Here is a 19,608-nt window from a genome sequence, read left to right on the forward strand (position 1 = left end):
CAAACAGTGGTAGGTGGCTGAGAGGCATGTGTACCTGTCTCTCCTTTGTGCTCAGACTCTACAGACTGGTGAGCAGCAGGAAAGGAAAACAATCCAAACAGATGGGACCTTCACGGGGGCAGGTGTCTTCTAATCCTCCCCTCCCCCCCAACACACTCAGAAAAACTAAATGCTCTCTCAAGCTTCCTTCATCCGTGGGATAATTTCTTTAAAACCTGCATGGAATCCCAAGTCATGAAGAATGATGAGGCTAATTATAGACTCAGCATTGCACAAAAACCTGTCGGTTGTGTGTTCATACAGATTATTCAGCATGAGTCAAAGTCCATTCAGAGTGTTTAATTTTGGAACCATCCAGAAGCTAACAGAACTAGTCTATCAAATCTGTGGGGACAAGGATGCCCTATCGTTTGTGTTTATAGCTTTCACAATGCCTAGAACTGCTCTGACACATAGAAGAGCCCCCTCTCCAAAAAAAGTGGCTTTGGTATCTATACTTAGTGAGACCATTGACTCATTCACTTGGAAACATGGCTGATTACAGATTGCAGATTTTTTCTTTTCTTTTTCTTTTTTCTTTTTTTTTTTTTTGGAGATAGAGTCTCATTCTGTTGCCCTGGATAGAGTGCAGTGGCGTCATCATAGCTCACTGCAACCTCAAACTCCTGGGCTCAAGCCATCCTCCTGCCTCAGCTTCCAGAGTAGCTGGGACTATAAGCATGCATCACCATGCCTGGCTAATTTTTTTCTTTTCTTTCCTTTCTTTTTTTCTTTTAGTAGAGGCTATTTTTTTCTATTTTTAGTACAGACAGGGTCTTGCTCTTGCTCAGGCTGGTCTCGAACTCCTAACCTCAAGCGGTCCTCCTGCCTCAGCCTCCCAGAGTACTAAGATTATAGGCATGAGCCACCACACCCAGCCAGAATTTATTTTTTAATTGTTATTTTGTCCCAATAAGAAAAGTAACACATACATAATAGACATATTTTAAAATATGCTCCTTCAAAGAAAGAAAAATTAAAGAAAGGAAATAGCTATATTCCCATCCCCAACAATAACCCTTGTGGATATTTCATTGTCTTTTCTTTCAGTGTTTTCTTTTTACCCAAATAGGGGTTTGTTTTTGTCTTTGTTTTGTTTAGGGACTTGACATTTTTTAGAAATTATAATTACACCGTATAAAAAATTTGTGAATTGCTTTTTTCCTCTTGTACACTCTTACAAGCATTTTAAACTATAATGGTTACATAATATTCTAACAAAGCTGCTGTAACAGAGTTCACTCAACCACCCCCCTGAGTGACATTGTTCCTGGACATCTAAGTTACTTTTTCATTTTTATTGGTATAGCTGCAACAAACATTTTGGATATAAAGCTTTTAAAAAAATAATTCCCGGTGGAGGATTGTTTCTTTGGTATACATTATCAGAAATAGAATTATTGGGTTGGACACTTTGCAAGGTGTTTTTAAGACCTTTTAAAGACTCTGCAAACATTTCCTACACTGCTCATTGTGGACATAACTTCAGTTTCTTAGTGTGTGTGAATTGCCACCTACCTCCCCAACTTCTACCAAACTCTTTGTCTGCTGTGGGGACTTCCCAGAGCCATCCTTCTTCCTGATCGAAGATTATCTGACTGTGGTCCGAAAGCCACCCCCTGGGGATCAGTACAGTTTGACCACCCAGGGAATCCCAGGCAATCTGGGGTTCCCTGGGTGGGAATAAGAGTGGCTAAAATCTGGCCATCCTTCTCCAACACATTGCCCAGTTAGCTCTGAGCAGGAATGGAAAGTTGCTGGAAGACAACCCTTCCCTCAGCCCCTTACTTTTATTCCATATATAGAGAGCCTGTTTCTTCTCATTACCATGGCAACACAGGCTCAAGGCTAATAGGTATTCCTTGCTGCCTGGAAGAAAAACCTCAGCTGACAGGCAAGTGGGAGAGATATAGGAAAGAAAAGGGCGCCCTTTTCTGTTTCCCCTCCATTCCTCTGCAAACGAGCAGAGATAATTAAAAATTAGACTTTAAAGTCACACAGACACTGACAGAGGGAACATTAGGAAGATTCCAGTGCTAGCAAGACCATCTGTTTCCAGCATTAATTAAAATGGAGGAAGATAAACCAAATCACCTCCGATCTCATCTCTCCTTTGAGAGAATCCCTCCGCCCTTTGGGGAATTACTCAACTTCCAAGCAACCTCAAGTGACCTCAAAGATGAAGTGGGCTTTAACAGCATGTTTCAATATCCCACCTCAAGTCTTGTCAATTCCACCTCGGCAGCATCCCTACTTCCCAACTGTCCTTGGTTTCCCAGTTTCTCTTCAACCAGTGGCCACCTGCTGACATCGTTCTCAGGCTGTCTTCCCTAGACACACCTCTGATTATGTCCAAGTAAAGACCACTCCCAGCCCCCTACCACTCCTGGAAGGAAGAGAGCACAGCTACAGCTCAGCACACAATGTCCCAGGGCACACAGTGCCACCCTCACTAACTCAGTTCCCCGAACGAGCTATCCATTCCTTTTCAGGATCCTGTTCTCTTACCTGTGTACACTCAGTGTCTCTTCCTAAAGAATGCCTCCCCACTCTTCAAAACCCAACCCAAATGCCATTTCTCTAAATTGAGTCATTTTCTGCCCTGCACTCACACGCAACCTCATTCATACCTTGGGTATAGCTCTTCCCACACTATGTGGTCTCCGTGGCCACCTTGCCTCCTCTCCTAGCCTGGGGGCTTCTGTAGGGATGGTACCACATGCATTCATCTCTGCATGCTACCTGGCACATAGTAGGTGGAAGTTATTACCCTCATGAAGATGGGTTCTTTAGTTGGGAGGATATATTCCTGTATCTGGGGAGATGGGAATAACACTTTGAACTTCTCTAGCATAAAACTTCAAAGGAACCCAAATCCCTCATTCACAACATCATCACCAAACATATACTGTGTTCCTAGCAATGTTGTGTCATGGTTCAGAATTTGGAATGTTGTTGTTGTTTGGGGAAGAAAGGTCAAAGTTCACATTTTATAAACTTTTATTCATTCAAAAGCAGTGATAATAGGATACTGACACCTCTTCCAGCAGTACCCAGCACCCAGTTTCCACAATGATTGACACTTGGCCAATTTTGATTCCTTTGTTGCCTTTCTTTCCCCATTATTTTGCTGGGGTATTTTAAGGTGAATCCCAGACATAATATTATTTCATCTAAATATATTTCGTAAACAGTCTAGGTTGAAATACTACCTCTTCTACCTACTCTATGACCTTAGGCAGGTTAATTAACCTCCCTAATGTTTGTTTTCTTTGCATGTAAAATGAGAATAATTATGGTGGGTCCATCATAGGCTTATAATGAGGAGCAAATGGACTATTCTTGGAAAACACCTGAAGCCAGGATTCTCCATATGCCACTGTCTAACCTTGGGCAAGCCTCACTTAACCTCACTGAACCTCATTCTCATCTCAGCTCTCCTCCATGAGCAACAGAGATGCAAGAAGAAAAGAGGCGAATATTTTTATGTACCCCAGAGTGACAGCCTGACAAACTCCCACTTGTCTCCTGGGGTTGATGCAATGAAATGAGATTATGCATATAGGATGCTTTTCTCAGTGACAGCCCCTGGTGAGCACTTGTCACATGTCAGCTGCTGTGATGATGATGAGCAACATCCTCTGCCATTCGATGGATTCACCACCTCTGCCTTTGCCTTTACATTTAGCTGACTTTTGGGTTCAGCTCTTTCCCTGAGACTCTCACCTTCTTCCAGTACAACCTATGGGCAGGTGGTGACCCTCATATTCCTACATTCCTTGGTCCAGAGCCAATAACCCCTCCCAGCCCTCCTCTCTAAGTGGGAGGATCCAATAGATATCCCCCTTTAGGTGAGGTGTGAGAGAACCATCTTTCTACAGTCGCACTTTGGTTGCAAATGCTTCTTACACAAACAGGATCACTCTTTTATTTCCACTCTATTCTTTAGATCACTCCACAGTTCCCAGCTTATCCCAGGTGTGGACCCTTCCTCTGTTGGCACCTCTAATTTTGCAGCCCAGTCACCCTAGCATTTGTCTAGATGACAGTTACATTTAAATGATATAGTCAACATACCTCAATTCGCTTAGTACTAAAAATGCCCCATATCCCTGCAAACCAGCCCTTTTCCCCCAAGCCTAAGGAATGGTCATCTCTGCCTTCCAAACTGTACTTTCCAAAATGTTATTAGGTCGGGCTGTCATCCCTTTCAAAGATGGCTACCCACTTGGGAACTTTCAAGGCTTTGATGGGTCTTTGGACTCCTTACGGTTTTAACCCTTTTCCATAAATTCTCATGTTCAACAATTCCAGGTGAAACCCCTGTGGCATTATGGAATGATGTCATTATCGTTCTGTAAATAAATAAAACCAGTATTACCTAGGAGCAAGGTAGTTACATCATTAATAAAGAACTAGAGTCTCCCAACCACAAATACAGTGTTTCTCTCCCTGATTTGAGGGTTTTGCTAAAGATTCAAAGCAAGAACCAGTCAAAAATATGTGTTGTAAGTTCTACCCTTGTCATGTGGAATTTTAGGTGCAGGAGGAGCTCAGGTTGTTATTCTAACCCCTCTTTTCTCTAAGTAGACCAGTATTTCCTTAGATCATTTATATATCCTTCTGTTTGGCTGGGTGACAAACTTCTACTTGACCTTCAAGTCCCAAGCTAAAAGTTACTTCTTCTCGATAGCTTTCTCTAGTTTTCCTACTTCTCCCATCCCAAACAAATTCCTTCCTCCTCTTCACACTTCAAACATCTCTTATCTATTGTGCAACAGACATGTTTCTGCAAGTCTTCCTGAGAGACTGAAGAAGATGAAGCATCTCACAATCCTTTCTATCCTCCTCCCCAGTTCTCACTCACACGTTGGAATCAGCACCCACGGAGTGTCCACTTCAGTTCTATTCAGCCACCCAGATCCAACCTTGCAGAACGTTGTTAACACAAACACTGGAGGCAATTCACTAGATCTTTTTCTCGTCTTTTGCTTTGGTTCAAAATATAATAGGACAAGAACATACAGCTTGGTTTGATTATGGATCAGGCAGATATCTCCAGAACCTTCTGGCTTTGGGTTCAATGCTTCATTCATTTGAACCACATATGATCATGATGTATCAAGAGAGTCAGTGTCATCCAAGTGTGCAGGACAAAAGGACTGGCGACTCCATCCAAATGACACTGCTTTGCTTTGAGCTTTTCTTTTTTCCTCACTTTCAGAACATCCCTCACCTCTTCTAAGCCAGTGTTCCTGCTAATGATCCCGGAGTTGAATGTCTGAATTTTTTCTCTACCTTCCCAGTAGGTCAATCCATGATTACTGACATTTTACTTTTCCAGTCACTCTAACATCTAGGTCAAAATCTTGGGGCTCACTCGGCAGTTACTTGGCAGAGCCCTGAAATTCCAGATTCCAAGCCTACTTACAATGCTATGTGTTATGCTGAAACACCCACGTTGGATTTTAAACAATCAATCCCTCCCAAATGGTCATCGCTAATATGAGTAATATTTCACAGATAACTTTGGTAGATGTGCTTCTTAATTATAGTATTACTCATTTCTTCTTTTCAAAACTTTTAATTTATCATCTCATAGGCACAGTCACCCATGGAATTATTCATCTTTATTTTTTTTTTTTTTCCTATTTTAGCTGGCTATGCTTGTGTTCATAGCACAAGCTGAGTGCTGTGGTTATTAAGTGGTGTCATTTGTACCCTAATGACTTTGTGCCTTTCACACCATTCAAAAGGAAATTGAATATTATGAAGCACTAAATGCGACCCCAAACAAAGATTGAGCATTATTAACCCTCATTGCCCAAATGTGAAGGAACTAACCACTCAGGTAGGTGAGTGGAGGTGGAAGGTTATTCTAGACTTGTATGATCTGGTGTGGGCGGTCGCATCCTTGGAAACTCTTTGGAATGCAGTGCCAGGGGCCCCAACCTACATTTCCAGAATTTTGCCCCACATTGACTTTTGCTTTTTTGTCCCTGAGACCACTGTCCTTTTTCCAGTCTCTCCTTCCACATTCTGCTCCCTCCACTTGAGATGGTCCTCTCACCCCTCTCACCCCATCTAAATCCTCTTCATTCTTTAAATCCCAGCTCGATTATCACTTCTGCAGAGACACTCTCCCTATGCTTCTCAAACAGGTCAAATCCCCTGTTCACAATCTCATGACACCATTTTAGCAATTATCAAGTGACAATTTTACATTTGTATGAGTCATTCTTTGATTAAGCCGGTGTCTCCATAAGACTATAAGCTTCAGCAGTGCAGGGGATCTTGTATGTGTTGTGTTTTCTCACTGTCCTCTCCCTGGGGCTTAATGTCTGGTACAACGTGCTCAATATGTTTGTTGAATTAAAAAAAAAAAAAAAAAATTGTGGCCATGGCCACATGTACAAGTCGGTGTCCTGGCAGGAAATAAGCAGCACACTTAGCTGGGGTTTTAAAGACTTCAGGGATAAGGAAACCAACAGGGATGTTGAGATGCCCGGAAACTAGCAACAGTAGGAAGATATTTCCCATGCTGGCCTGAAGAGGCATGGGGAAGAAAAAGCATTATCAGATTCCAGAGAGAAAGCTGGAGTGTTGCAGGAGCTGTAACAGTGAAAAGGCAGAGATAGTGCCAGGGAAATGTCTCAAGGCAGGGATGAAGGAAGAGATAGCTTCACTCTCCCTCCTCCTGCATTCTGAGCCCCTGCCAGGATCTTTCAATGGCCAAGTCCAACTGGAAGCCATGGGACAAAGGGCCCAGTAAATACAGTCCACAGGGGAATGAACCCACTCCCAGCTCTTGTGCCAGCAGCCGTGTGACCTTAGGCAAAACTCCCCACACCTCCGAACCCAAGGATTTTTGTTCCAAAACGAAGCTGAAAGAAGACAATGGGAGCATGATACAATGTGGATTATTGTCACTATCATCGTCGTCATCACGGTATTGTTACAAATCCATCACTGGGACCTGCCTAGTATCTATCTTAGAGCATCACAGTCCTCCTGGTCCCCTGTGAGTCACCTTCAGTTCTTTCTATCCTCAGGCTCCATGCTCAGTCATCACCGTGTCTCCTAGCAAAGCCTGCCCCTCACATCTGTGGGCCCGGAGCAAGAACATGAATGGACGCTTCCAGCCCACGGTCGGCCCCTTTCTCTCTCCACCCCAGAGTCCCACCTGCACCACCGGGGGAGGTCTCATTCACATAATGAGGGAACATCCCCATGCAGTCTTGAAGCCATTTGAGCAGAGAATTCTGGAAGCCCAGGAACCTGGAGTATGGCCTAGATGCGTGTGTGTTGGGGAGAGGCTGTTGGCTTTGGGTGGCTGTCCCTTTGGAGCCCACAGAAATCTCACCCCATAGGTAGGGGTGCAGGCAGAGGAAGGCCAGGGTGGGGTCAGCTAAGAAGTGCCCAGGCCTCAGAGTAGAACCTCTCTGGACTTTGGAGTCAGACAGAACCCAGTCGGAGTCCACCTCTTATTAGTTGGCGTTAGGCAAGTCGTGGGTGGGATCGTGCTATAAAGAAAAAAATCTCAGGGCTCTAGGTGAGGAGGATGTAGATCTTTCAGAATACCAGCAGGGGGCGCTGGGCACTCAGGTTTTCTTGTAAAGAACTTGCAGGCGAGGCGGTGACTGCGCCAAGTGCTTAACTGGCATGTTCCCAGTCTTCATTACCATTCTGTTAGGTGGGTGTAAACCTGCAACAGGCAGAACAGCCCCCAAAGCTGCCACATCCTCATCCCCTGAACCTGTTACCTCACGTAGCAAAAGGGACTTTGCAGATGAGATTAAGTGAGGGATTTTGAGATGGGGAGATTATCCTGGATTATCCAGTGGGTCCAACTTCATCACCAGGTGTCAGAGTTAGAGAGAGTTTGGAAGATGCTCCACTGCCAGCTTTGGAGATGACAGAAGGGACATACAAGCAAAGGAATGCAGGGGGCTCCTTCCAGAGCTGGGAAGGTCAAGGAAATGAATTCTTCCCCTGGAGAGAAGTGCAGAAAGGAACACAGTTCTGCCCGTACCTTGATTTTAACCCATCTCAGACTTCTGAACTGAAAGATAATAAATTAGTGCTTCGAGCCACTACATTAGTGGTAATTTGTTACAACAGTAGTAGTAAACTGATACAAAACCTTACCTCCCCTTTGCAAGAAAAAAACTGAGTGCCACAGAGAGGTTGGGTGAACTGCTGAAGGTCACACAGCTGGTGATTGCAGGAGTCTGGATTCCCACGAAGACCCCGTGGCTCCCCAGTGCAGGCCTGTGTCCTCCCAGGAATCACATGCAATTGGTAAATATGGGAATGTTGGTAACAGTCACGTGTTCACGCTTCCGTGGTATTTCCCAGCACAGAAATGGTTTGAAGCAATCGGCGACCAGCTCTGTCACCAGTAAAGAGGAAATCTTAGCAATATATGAAGACCCTAAGAGCAAAATTGGAAGTCTACAAAAGGGCCTTCTGTGGTGCAAGTAGAGGTGGGCTAGTGGCTTCAAGGTCTGCAAAAGTTCTACCTTTTCCACCTCCAGACCCCAGGATCCAGTCCCCACCTTCCTGTGCACCTGCCCTTGCTCTCTGCGTTCTAGCACCCTGGCCTCCTCCTGTTAGAGAACCTACCTGGGACTCAGGCCCACCTGGAGCCAATACACATGCTTTTCCTTCCTCCTAAACCATCATCATGCAGTTCTTTCTATGGCTGCTCCTTCTCGCCTTCAGGTTTCGCTTACCCATCACCTTCTTAAACACCTATATCGGTTTCCTGCTGCTGCTGTAACAAGTGACCACAAACTTAACGGCTTAAGCAACATAAATGTATTATCTTACGGTTCTGGAGACCAGAAATCCAAAGTCAAAGTGTCGGCAGTCCTGTGCTCCTCGTAGAGGCTCTGGGGAGAATTTATTTCCTTGCTTTTTCCAGCCTCCCGAGGCCACTTGTGTTTCTTGACTGTGGCCTTCCCAGCAAGGCCATCGCTCTAAATTCTGCTTCCCTTGTCCCATCACCATCTCTGTGACTCTGACCCCCCGCCTCCTTTTACAAGACCCTTGTGATTCCACTGGGCTCACCCACATAGCCCAGGATGACCTCCCCCCTCAAGACCCTTTGTAATTACATCTGCAAGGTCCCTCTTGCCACGTCAGGTCACAGATTCACGGGTTCCAGGGTTTGGGGTGTGGACATCTTTGGGGTGGGGGTGGGGTCACTCTGCCTACCACTGCCCTTCCCAGGGATCCTGGTTAAGCACGTCGCTCCCCTGCCCCACCAATTATTCCCCTTCGTGGAACACTGTTCACTCCCTTCATGGCACATTTTTCTCAGTTGTGAAATTCTTTTTATTATCATGAGCCTATTTAATAAGGGAAACCATGATTCCCTCGGAACAAATAGGCTACATTTGCTTCACCCAGCTCCTGACACGGGGCTTCGGCACTGTTGAATGACAAAATGAATGAATGAATGGGCAGTATAGCTCTTGTCACGTAACATATAAGGAAGGTGAGCTGCAGAGAGATAAGCTACTTGTTGGAATAGGATAAATGTGTCAGAGCAGAGCCTGGGATTCAGCTCTGTGATTTCCCCTCTGCCTCCTGCCACCATCCACTTGGGGTGGCATCAAGTTGTCCTGTCCAGCTGGCCCCTGTGCTCAGGATCTTGGCATCTTGAGGTATTCGAATGACATGACTCAGATTTCCTTTCTCCACTGTCTGGATGGGAAACCAGCTCCTTCAGAGATGGCCTGAGTACGGCCAGAATCCCAGCCCTGGAACACCCAGCTGCCGAGACCAGATCTGGCCAGCCACGCAGCTGGCAGTGGTGTCTCAGACTGGGCGTGGGGGACCAAGGACCTGATTACGAACCAACTCCACTGGGCCACCCAGGGCACACTGAGCAGGCCACCCAGAGACAGCTGCCCAATCTGTGGGCCTTGGGAGGTGGAGTGGACAGGACAAAAACCAATCGGTGAGGCTCAGCCACCTGGTGTCTCACTCTCTCCACATATCCACTTGCTCATTCATTTGTTCATTCATTCATTCATTCAGGAGGCTATCAGTTACCTGACCTTTTTTGCACCAGGGACTCTGAGGCAGACACCATCATCCTGCCCTTGTAGAGCTGCACTCCCCAATATGGTGGCCACGGGCCACGTGCAGCCACAGAGCACTTGAAGTATGGCTCGTCTGCAATGTGATATGCTGTTAGTGTAAAGCATGCCCTGAATTCCAAAAACTTAGCCTAAAAAAAAAAAAAGAATGTAAAATATCTCTTTAATACTTCATTATATTGAGTATACATTGAAATAATATTTTTTGGAAATATTTGGTTAAAGAAAACATATCATCAAAATTAATTTCACCAGTTTTTTTTTACATTTCTTAATGTGGCTAATTAGAAAAATTTTAGCCACATTTGTGGTTTGCTTCATACTTCTATTAGACGGCGCTGTTTTATGGACCTGCAACGTCGAGGAGAGGCTGATGTATACGTTAGAAGCCTGCGGTAGGGTTGACACCACTGGCCGGACTGCAGTGCTGATGGAGCCCAGAGGAGAAGTGCTTGGGCCAGACCATGAGTGTCACGGGTGGCAGGCACAGAGCAGATGCCTAGAAGAGTCACATCTAAGTCAACAGCCACAAGACAAATCCAAGTCAGCTCGGGACCAGGGCACTCCAGGAAGGGGACCCAGGACATACTGAGAGCCCCGTGAGCTTCAGATCCATCTTGAATGTTGGGAATGAGGTAGTGCAAGAGGTGAGGGGAAGAAAAGAAGCTGGAAAATGCCACAGACGTCATCCTGAAACACCTAATCCAGTGCTGTCCAACAGAATTAGGATGTGAGCCACGTGTAGAGGTATAAAATCTGCCAGTAGCCACGTTCAAAAAAGCACAAGAAATTAATTTTAGTAATGTTTTATTTAGCCCCACGTATTTAAAATGTTCTTTCAACATGTAATAAATGTCAACAATTCTTACTGAGATATTTTGCATTCTTTTTTATGATTAAGTCTTTGAAGTCTGGTGTGTATTTTACTGAGGTAGTTTGCATTCTTTTTTATAGTTAAGAGATACTTTGCATTCTTTTTTATAGTCAAGTCTTTAAGTCTGGTGTGTATTTTACATGACAACACATGGAAATTTATACTAGCCACACTTCAAGTGCCAGGTTACCACCTTGAGGAGTGACTGTGGTATTAGGCAATGCAGGTCTGCTAGGCTTTTATCTCCAATACAATGGGAAAAGGTTTTCAGCAGAAGAGTGCTTTAAAAAAAATTTCTCTGGCAGCTGCAAGGGAAACGTCTCCCATGTGCTCCTGAGCTTTCTGGAGCCTGTCACCACCATCTTCTGGGTTCTATCACCACCCCCCCCCAAAGCATCTCCACTTACAAACAGGTAACTTGGGAGCAATGCCTCTTTTTGCAGGCTTTACCCTGCCATGGTGTTATAAGGGGGCAGTTTTGGGATGTAGAGAGCAGAGCCCTGTCCTGGGTTTTGCCCAAAGTCCTGAAAAGGGGAAGAGGTTCTCTCAATTCCCATGTGGTTCCCATCATCTCTCAGGTCACAACCAGAGGTAACCCCTTGGATATTTCATCAGTGGGCTTTTCATCTGTGAAACTGGTGCAAATGCTCAGCTGAGAGGCTTGGTGTCTGGATAAAATGAAGCAACCTATGTCAAATGCCTCCCATTGTGGATTGAAAAATAATTGATCAAAAAATGGTAGTTTCTTTCCTTTGAAGTTATCATCAGAAGGGCTCTTTCCCATTTCCAAGAGCAGCCTAAGAAGAGGAGAGAGGTTCCAGCAGCATGACTGGGGGTCAGACTATTTAAATAGTCTCTTGGAAATGCTCCTAATCCTTTATCCAGCCTGCACACAAGGAGACTTCAAGGAGTCAGTTCATTTCAGAAAGACATGTGGGCAAAGTACGCAGATTACAGGCAGCCCTGCAGGGGGCTTTTTCCCAGCATCACAATAAGCTTTAACTGGTGAGAAAACAACTTTTCAGTTTCCCTGGGCTCTGTCTTATTGGAGAAGCAGCTTAAAAATTGTTCCTAATCTCTAAGGAGTTTTCAGATGCTTAATGACTTGCCAGGGTGATAAACAACTGGATGCTGGGGAAGCATTATGTGAAACATTACCTACCACTTTCCTCTGCCTTTGAGAATCAAACGAGACAGCACAGTCTGGGCAGGATTGGGAAAAGCGCTGGTTTTAAAGTCTGGCACACCTGAAGGAACCACAATTCTGTCACTGATAACCAAGTAATCTTTAGGCAAGTTGCTAATATGTTTAAACATCATAGTATTTATCTGTAAAATGGGTATAATATATATCTTGCAAGGTAAGAATTACATGTGTAAGGTGAGAATATACTAGCTATCTGTTACTGCATTTATCTCCAAAACTCAGTGGCTTGAAATAGCATTTATGATCTCAGTTTCTGTGCCATAAGGAATCTGGGTATGGCTTGTTTGGGTCCCCTGGCTGTCACAAGGCTGCAATCAAGGTGTAGCCTGGGGCTGTGGTCTCATATAAAGGCTCACCTGGGGAAGGATCTGTTTCTAGGCTGTCTCAATGTTTGTTGGCAGGATTCAGTTTCCTACAGGCTTTTGGACTAAGGGTACCAGTTTCTCACTGATTGTTGTCCGGAATCTGCCCTCAATTCCTTACCCTATGGGCCTCTCCAAAGGGCATCCCACAGCACGGCAGCTTGTGTCATCAGAATGAGGACATGGGAAGAGTCAGAGAAAGAGAGACAGTGCAAGATAGAAGTCACAGTCTTTTATCACCCAATCTTGGAAGTGAATAACCATCACTTTTGCTGCATTCTGTTCGTTAGAAGCAAATCACTAGGTCCAGTCCACACTCAAGGGAAGGAGATTACACATGGGCATGAGTACCAGACGGTGGGGAATCACTGAAAGCCACTCTAGAAGCTGTCTGCTACTGTATAAAGATTCTCAGTGAGTAGTAGCTGTTGTTATGGCCAAATGTGAGAGCCCTTTGAAAAGCAATGTTCACTACCAAAACAGAAGGAATCTACTGATTATGTATTAGGGTCATAAAATTTAACAATCATATGACATTATCTATCTGTAAAACAGAGGTCAATTCTGACCAATGCCAGGTTACCTAAAGACTGCATTGAGAGATACATTTAATTTATATTAAATGTTGATTTGATAACATGTCACCAAATAACAATATTTGGATACTAATATTAAAGGGCACCCATTTCCCCTCATGATGTTTAATTGTACATTCATATTTCTTTCTAATTCTTTTAGAATATTGGTGCTTTTATGGAGATGTAACTAAAAATGTGTGTGTCAATTTTCTCATTTAACAATATTACAAAAGCATTTACTCCTGCTGTGTAGAGTTTATAATTAGCTGCATAAGTCTTTATATTCATTACCAACCACATAACATTTCCATTCAGTAGATAAATGTAAGGGCCATAATTTACTTAACCATCCTCTTAACTCCGGGACATATAAGTTGCCTCAGTGTTTTACCATAAAAAGCAATGCCGTGATTGAGTGTTTTGTGTGTAGTAAGTTTTTTCCCCATAATTTGAATTATGTCTTTAGGATAAAGTTCCAGAAAAGCAATTTAGAATACAGACATTTTAATGATGCTGTCAAGTTCTTATCCAAATGAGTAGAAGGCTTTGATTTTTGTATAAGCCCATGGTGCTCCATCAGCCACAGGTTGAGTTCCCCAAAGGCAGGCACTGTATTTTACTTTTTAATTTTTTTAACCATAGCACTAGCCTAGAAGCAACATTTAATGAATTATTTGTGGACTGAATGAATAAACGAAAATATTTTAAAATTTGAGACTTCAGGAAAACCAGTTAGGCTAGATCTAACGTAACTCTTCCCCCCACCCCTTAATCAAGAGATGTTGCATTTCCATTTAGGTTTCACTGAGATGTGGAGGGCATACCTGTGCCACGTTCTGGGCTCTCTGTTGCCCTTTCTGCATTTCATTTCATCTCCTTGCACCCCTATTTGAACTATAGTTCAAATTCCACACAGCAACAAAATGCGATGCTCAAAACATACATCAGATTATGTCCCACCTTTGCTTTTTCACAGGGTCCCAGGGGACATCCGTTGGTCTAACAAGCCCCCCACCCCACATTTGAAAGGAAACAATAGGTCCTCTTTTCTGGGAAGAATACCGGTCCATGGGAACGCCACTTAGGTGGAGACTAAGTTTCCTCCCGATAGCCAGGAATTGTGGGAATTTTCCTGGATGCAGTTCAGCCCTGGGTAATGGGTCAATTTAGCCAAACTATGAATCAGAGTTAAAATAACATTTAAGTAAGCATGGGACAAATGACCTTCAAAAAATATTTTTATTGGTCAAAATTTAATCCAATACACCTTGCCACCCTGCAGCATGTCACTCTTGGAACTCCAAAGAACCTCGCGCCCTCTTTTAAGAGATTTTCACCTACCTATTTCAAGAGCTATCACCCTCATTTTTTAGACCCTGTTTGCACAAGATCAGATCGTGTGAAGGGCACAACCGCAGTTTATTTGCACCCCAACGTCCAACAAGCATTCCCGGTTTAAACACGAACCGCACCGCCTTCTGGTGGGCCCTCGACAGTTTGCGTTTCCAGGCCCTCTTCCCGCCCAGGTGACATCTCACCTAACCAGCGTTGCTGTTTCTCACCTTGTCTCTCAGGTGAAGGAGGCCATGCAGCGGATCCACGACCGAGGGAATATCGGCAAGTTAATTCTGGATGTAGAAAAGACCCCAACTCCACTGGTGAGTAGACAGCAAAGGAACCTGTGCAGTTCAATACAAGAGGTGTACCAAGGGTCTATCAGGTGCAGGCACAGGTGGGAGAGAAGGAAATACAGGGAGCTCGTGAGCCAGTGGAGGAGACCAGGTGTAATCAAATGACTGCACAAATGAGGCATTAATCACAAAGTGAGATGAATGCTAAGAAGGAAAGGCAAATGCTTTGGCGAGAGCAATTTAACAGCAATCCGAAGGCACAGACAGGAAAAGGCTAGAAGCATTAAATCTGTCTATTGCAGGTGCCATCTCTTGTTTGCCATAGGTTGGAGAAATTCCTGGTAAATTCCAATAAATTCACATTCACGTTCCTAAGAGAATGATGCCAACTGCCTGTGAGATGTTCCCTGATAACCCCATTGATTTCGTTTCCTTTTTCCAGGATAAAACCCTTATGTCCAGGGGGTACCGCCAGGAGTATAGCATGTCAAACTCACATCCCATCTGCTCTTGCAGGGGCTGCTTGAGTAGAGGCCATGTGGCTTAGTGATCAATGCATAGACTGTCAGGTCCCGTGGATTCAGAGTCCAGCTCAGAGCCCCTGTTTGTGATCTGGGCAAATCACTTGGCCACTCCAGCTTTGGTCTCCCTGTCTGTCAATTGGAGATTGATAGGTTCTCACAAGTCAGTTAGAACAACCTTCATAAAGCATTGTCTGGTACATGCTAAGTTCCAGGTAATGTTTAACAAAGAAAATACTTAGGAAGGGTTTTTTGTTTCTTTGTTTATACACACATTGAGTCTTGGGGTTGCTTCAGTCCTCTATAAAAGAGAAAGAACTAAAATTTCTTACATATTTTAGTCCAAAGTGTGAATGTTTAAAAATATTTCTATGGCTTTTGTAACTATAATGTAGTTTAGGTATGACAGTCATGTCACTCAATGAAGGACAACTTAATGAGAGGGCATTTTATAATGTCTAAGTGACTGATAACAATATGGAAATAGTTTATTAGATGCTTACTAAGTTCCAGGACTACTGGAAGGCAGATGAGGGGACAAAGTTAGGGAGGAGAAGGGGGCTGGGATCCAGGGTCTCCTGTGCACCTACATTGTGGCCTCTAAACATGTGACCATCAGCAGAAGGCAGACAGGCTCCAAGGTCATCCTGGACAGCGTGTTGCTTTCAAGCAGAATAGTTTGAAGACAGCCCCCGAGGTGCTGCCTGTCTCCGTCACTCATTAGCTGCTGTCGGGTCCTCAGGCTGATAGGATGCGCCTGTAACCAGGTGGGGGTTCTCATCAGTGCAGGTGCTGAAAAGCCCACCTTTCAGGAGAAGAGCTCAGGACATGCCTTGGCATATATATGTCACTGTCCTTGTTCCTGAACCTCCTGAAGGCTTTTACTCCTGGAACTTAAGAGACAAATAGACAGTGGACACTAAGATGCTCCAAAGGAGCATCCGGGACCCTTGCATGATCCGGGATGCATCCAATGAGGTCATTTCTAGGGTTAGCACCTGAGGGAGAAGAAAGCAGCTCAAGGTCCAGGCTGGCAGGATGTGCGGCTCTCTATGCAGCAGGTATTGGTGGGGGATGAGGAGGGGCCTGCAGAGGCACTGTCTCCTACTGGCCTCACTCAGCCCTGCTCTGCCCAGCCAGATGTGCTGCAGGACACACACCGCTTCTCTAGGAGCTGTCCGGGCTGCAAGGCATGTGGGCAGCACAGGCAGGGGAAGTTGATTGCTGCTGACAGCTCCCAACGTGGATTTCCTGGGGGCACCAAGAGTGGAGTCTCTCCTGCACGAGGCCTCCTCTCAATGAGTCCAGGCCAGTGCAGAGCCAGGGCTTGTCCTAGTATATGTCATGGGGTCACAGCAGAGACAGAGCTGCTGCCTCCAGACCTCACAATGTCAGAGGGCAGTCCTGCCCCGGTCCTTGCCATCTGACCAGTGCCCCAGAGAATGAGGGTGGCCTCTTCTGCAGGCTGCTGACCCTGCTGTCCCTACAGCTTCTGTGGTTACACCACCCCAGAGTCTCCCCTTCCAGTGCTGTAGAACAGAACTAGCAGCAATAATTACTATCATGGCCACTACTTTACAGCATCGTTGAGAAGACTAAAAGGGGTAATGTGTGTGTGTCACCTGGCACACAGGTGAATTTGTAATATGTGCCACTAAGGGAAAGTTCTCGTGGTTATTTATTCATCATTCTAGAAGTTTTACTTGCACATGTACCTAGTTGCAGGGAAGGAAACCATGGAGACCTGGTCCTTCCCTGTGGCGTCTACAGTAAAATGGGGGCAGATGGACGTGGTCAACAAGCCACACATCTGAATGGGACATTGCAGCTGTTGACCAGTGCTGCAAAGAAGAGGTGTTTGGGCCATGAAAGCTCATAATAGGAGGATTGTTCCAGTTAGAAAGGTCTGGAAAGGCTTCCTTGAGGAAGTAGTCTGAGCCCTAATGGCAACGTAGGCATTAACCAGGCAGAGGGGGTGGCGGGTGGCATCCCAGGAAGAAGACACTGCATGTGCAGTGGCCGAGAGGGGAGGTCCAGCCCCAGGTAAGACACCATGGGGTGGGCTGAGATACAGGGACCGAATTCCTGTTGGGAAAATAAGCGATGAGGGCAGGCAGGGACTCGGGTTGGGCAGAGCTGGGCCTCAAATTCAGCCCCCTGGACCAGGAGGTAGGAACAGAAAAGGGATCTGAGGCACGGTTCACACAGCAGGGTGGTCACGGATAGCACTAGCACGCTCTGAGCCTCTGTCACTGCTTAGCCCTTTGCCAGATGCTTTATGTACCTTATTTCATTTTCTTTCACTTGGTTTTTATAACTTCTTTATAAGGTGGGTGGGTTTGTCCCCATTGTAATGGTGGAGGGAATGAAGGCTCAAAGAGGTGGTCATACTAGTGATTAAACAAAGAAAAGGAGCCAAAGTCCCACTAGAAACTGTATTCTAGTGGAGGAGATAGACAGCAAAGTAAATAAACACACGTTTGTTAATGTTGTCATTTCTGCTCTGAGTAAGTGACAGCGCCAGACTTGGACCCTGGCAGGTCTGTGCAGTGGATGCCCTCGGTGGGTTCCCCTACATACCAGTGGCTTCCTCTTGCAGGCACCTGCCCCTCTTTGCCTAAGAGCCAGCTCTGGCCACCAGCACATGCCTCAGTTATGCACAGAATGCCAGGGAGATAACCTATCTCCCCCGAGAGCAGTGCTTAGCCACACCCCAGGGCTGCCCCACCCACCCCGCAGGAGGGGCGACTGTGAGGCGTGTCCTTCACGATCTCCCAGAGGTCCCCAGGAGGACTGAGTCCAGCTGTCCACGCAGGAACCTACTAATGAACATGCCCTAGTATCAGTGTCCTGGCCTTTTCTATCTCATTTCCTCACTCCCCGTCTAGTGCTTCCTGGGGTCATCTCCTAAATTCCAAATACTTGCACCCAAATCCTTATCTCAGAGTCTGCTACTTGGGATGCCCAACATAGAACAGCAAATCCCACATGACCTTCTGGGGAAGCAAGCAACCTCAGCTCTAGCCCCTAGGACGCCACGGGGCTCAGGTGTTCAGAGAAGGCAGGGGGTGGGTTGCAGAGCCATCACCTGTGTCCTCTGTTTAATTTCAGATGGCCAACGACAGCACAGAGACGAGTGAGGCAGGGGAAGAGGAGGAGGACCACGAGGGAGACAGCGAGAACAAGGAGCGGATGCCCTTCATCCAGTAACCCAGGACCCGGGTGGGAGAATGCCAAGGATGGTTTGGAAGAAGCTGAGAAAACTCTTCTGTGCCCCAGTGAACAAATGCTGTAGTCCAGTGCGTGTCGTGTTTGTCTACTGTCAGCTGAGCTAAAAAGCTGTTGATCACTGTTGTTTTTTGAAATTAAGTGCCAATCCCATTCCATGCAGTATTACGTCCCGACCCCATCTGTGTATTACACTCTCCCTCTTCCCTGTATCAAAACCACCCACCTGTGGGTCCTTCTCAAACAGTTCTAGAAAAGCCTTGCAAATTAATACAAGCCCAAAGGCACAATGCCTGAGAAACCAGACACGGGCAAAGAAAAGTTTGGATTGAAAGGTGTGATCACAGAGCACCGTTCAGGTCCTAGGATTCTTCAGGCCAGTGACACTTTTTGCTCCAGCCACCTGTGCCTCTGAGAAGAGCACTTGCCAATTGGGCTGGCAGAAAGAGGGTAGGCCAGGAGATGTTTTCATGAGCCCATAAATTGAGAAGCTCTCCAAATAGTACTTTTTCTCTCTTTGTTGAAGAGGCAACTACAATCAAAAGGTTTGAGCCACCCTCCTCTGCCCCTCTGGTATTTGACCCTTTCATTGGTTGTTATCCGTAAATGCAGGGAGGCAGGTATGGCTCTTCCAGGGTGGAAGATGAGTCAACAGCATGAGTTTGAGGACCAGCCACAGAGATTCTCCAAAACCATGTCTCATGAGCAGAATCCTTCCCCCGACCCTATTTATTTTATCTTTAAGAAGACTTACCACAAATGGGACTAATTCAGAAGTCATGACTGGGACTCGCTTGTGTTTGCACACACTTGCCATCAGTATTACCAATTTTGCTATTTTCAATTCTTGGTAGTAAGTAGCCACCCTTACCGTGGACTCCCCACAAGGAAGAGCTCCCTTGCAGACCGTATTTGGAAAAATCAATGAGTATCCTTTCTCTTGCCAAAGCATGTTCCAACATGTGACGAACTCTAGTGATACAGAAGGTTGATGTTCAGCATCTGATGCCAAATGTGTAGTTCCTCCCCTCTGATACATAAAACCATGGTGCAGACTCT

At 45.5% G+C, this 19,608-nt stretch overlaps 1 protein-coding gene across 1 annotated transcript in view; it reads left to right on the forward strand.

The window, feature by feature from the left end:
* The window catches only part of VAT1L (vesicle amine transport 1 like), a 125,914-nt gene extending 107,348 nt beyond the window's left edge, over positions 1–18,566 (forward strand). Inside the window, exons 8-9 of the mRNA XM_069456575.1 lie at positions 14,744–14,827; positions 18,433–18,566. Of these exons, the coding sequence (XP_069312676.1) occupies positions 14,744–14,827; positions 18,433–18,531 (183 nt within the window). The 3' untranslated portion in view covers positions 18,532–18,566. The remainder of the gene's footprint in view (positions 1–14,743; positions 14,828–18,432) is intronic.
* Positions 18,567–19,608: the final 1,042 nt, after the last annotated feature.

The sequence above is a fragment of the Eulemur rufifrons genome, chromosome 23, assembly GCF_041146395.1.
Source record: "Eulemur rufifrons isolate Redbay chromosome 23, OSU_ERuf_1, whole genome shotgun sequence".
NCBI lineage: Eukaryota > Metazoa > Chordata > Mammalia > Primates > Lemuridae > Eulemur > Eulemur rufifrons.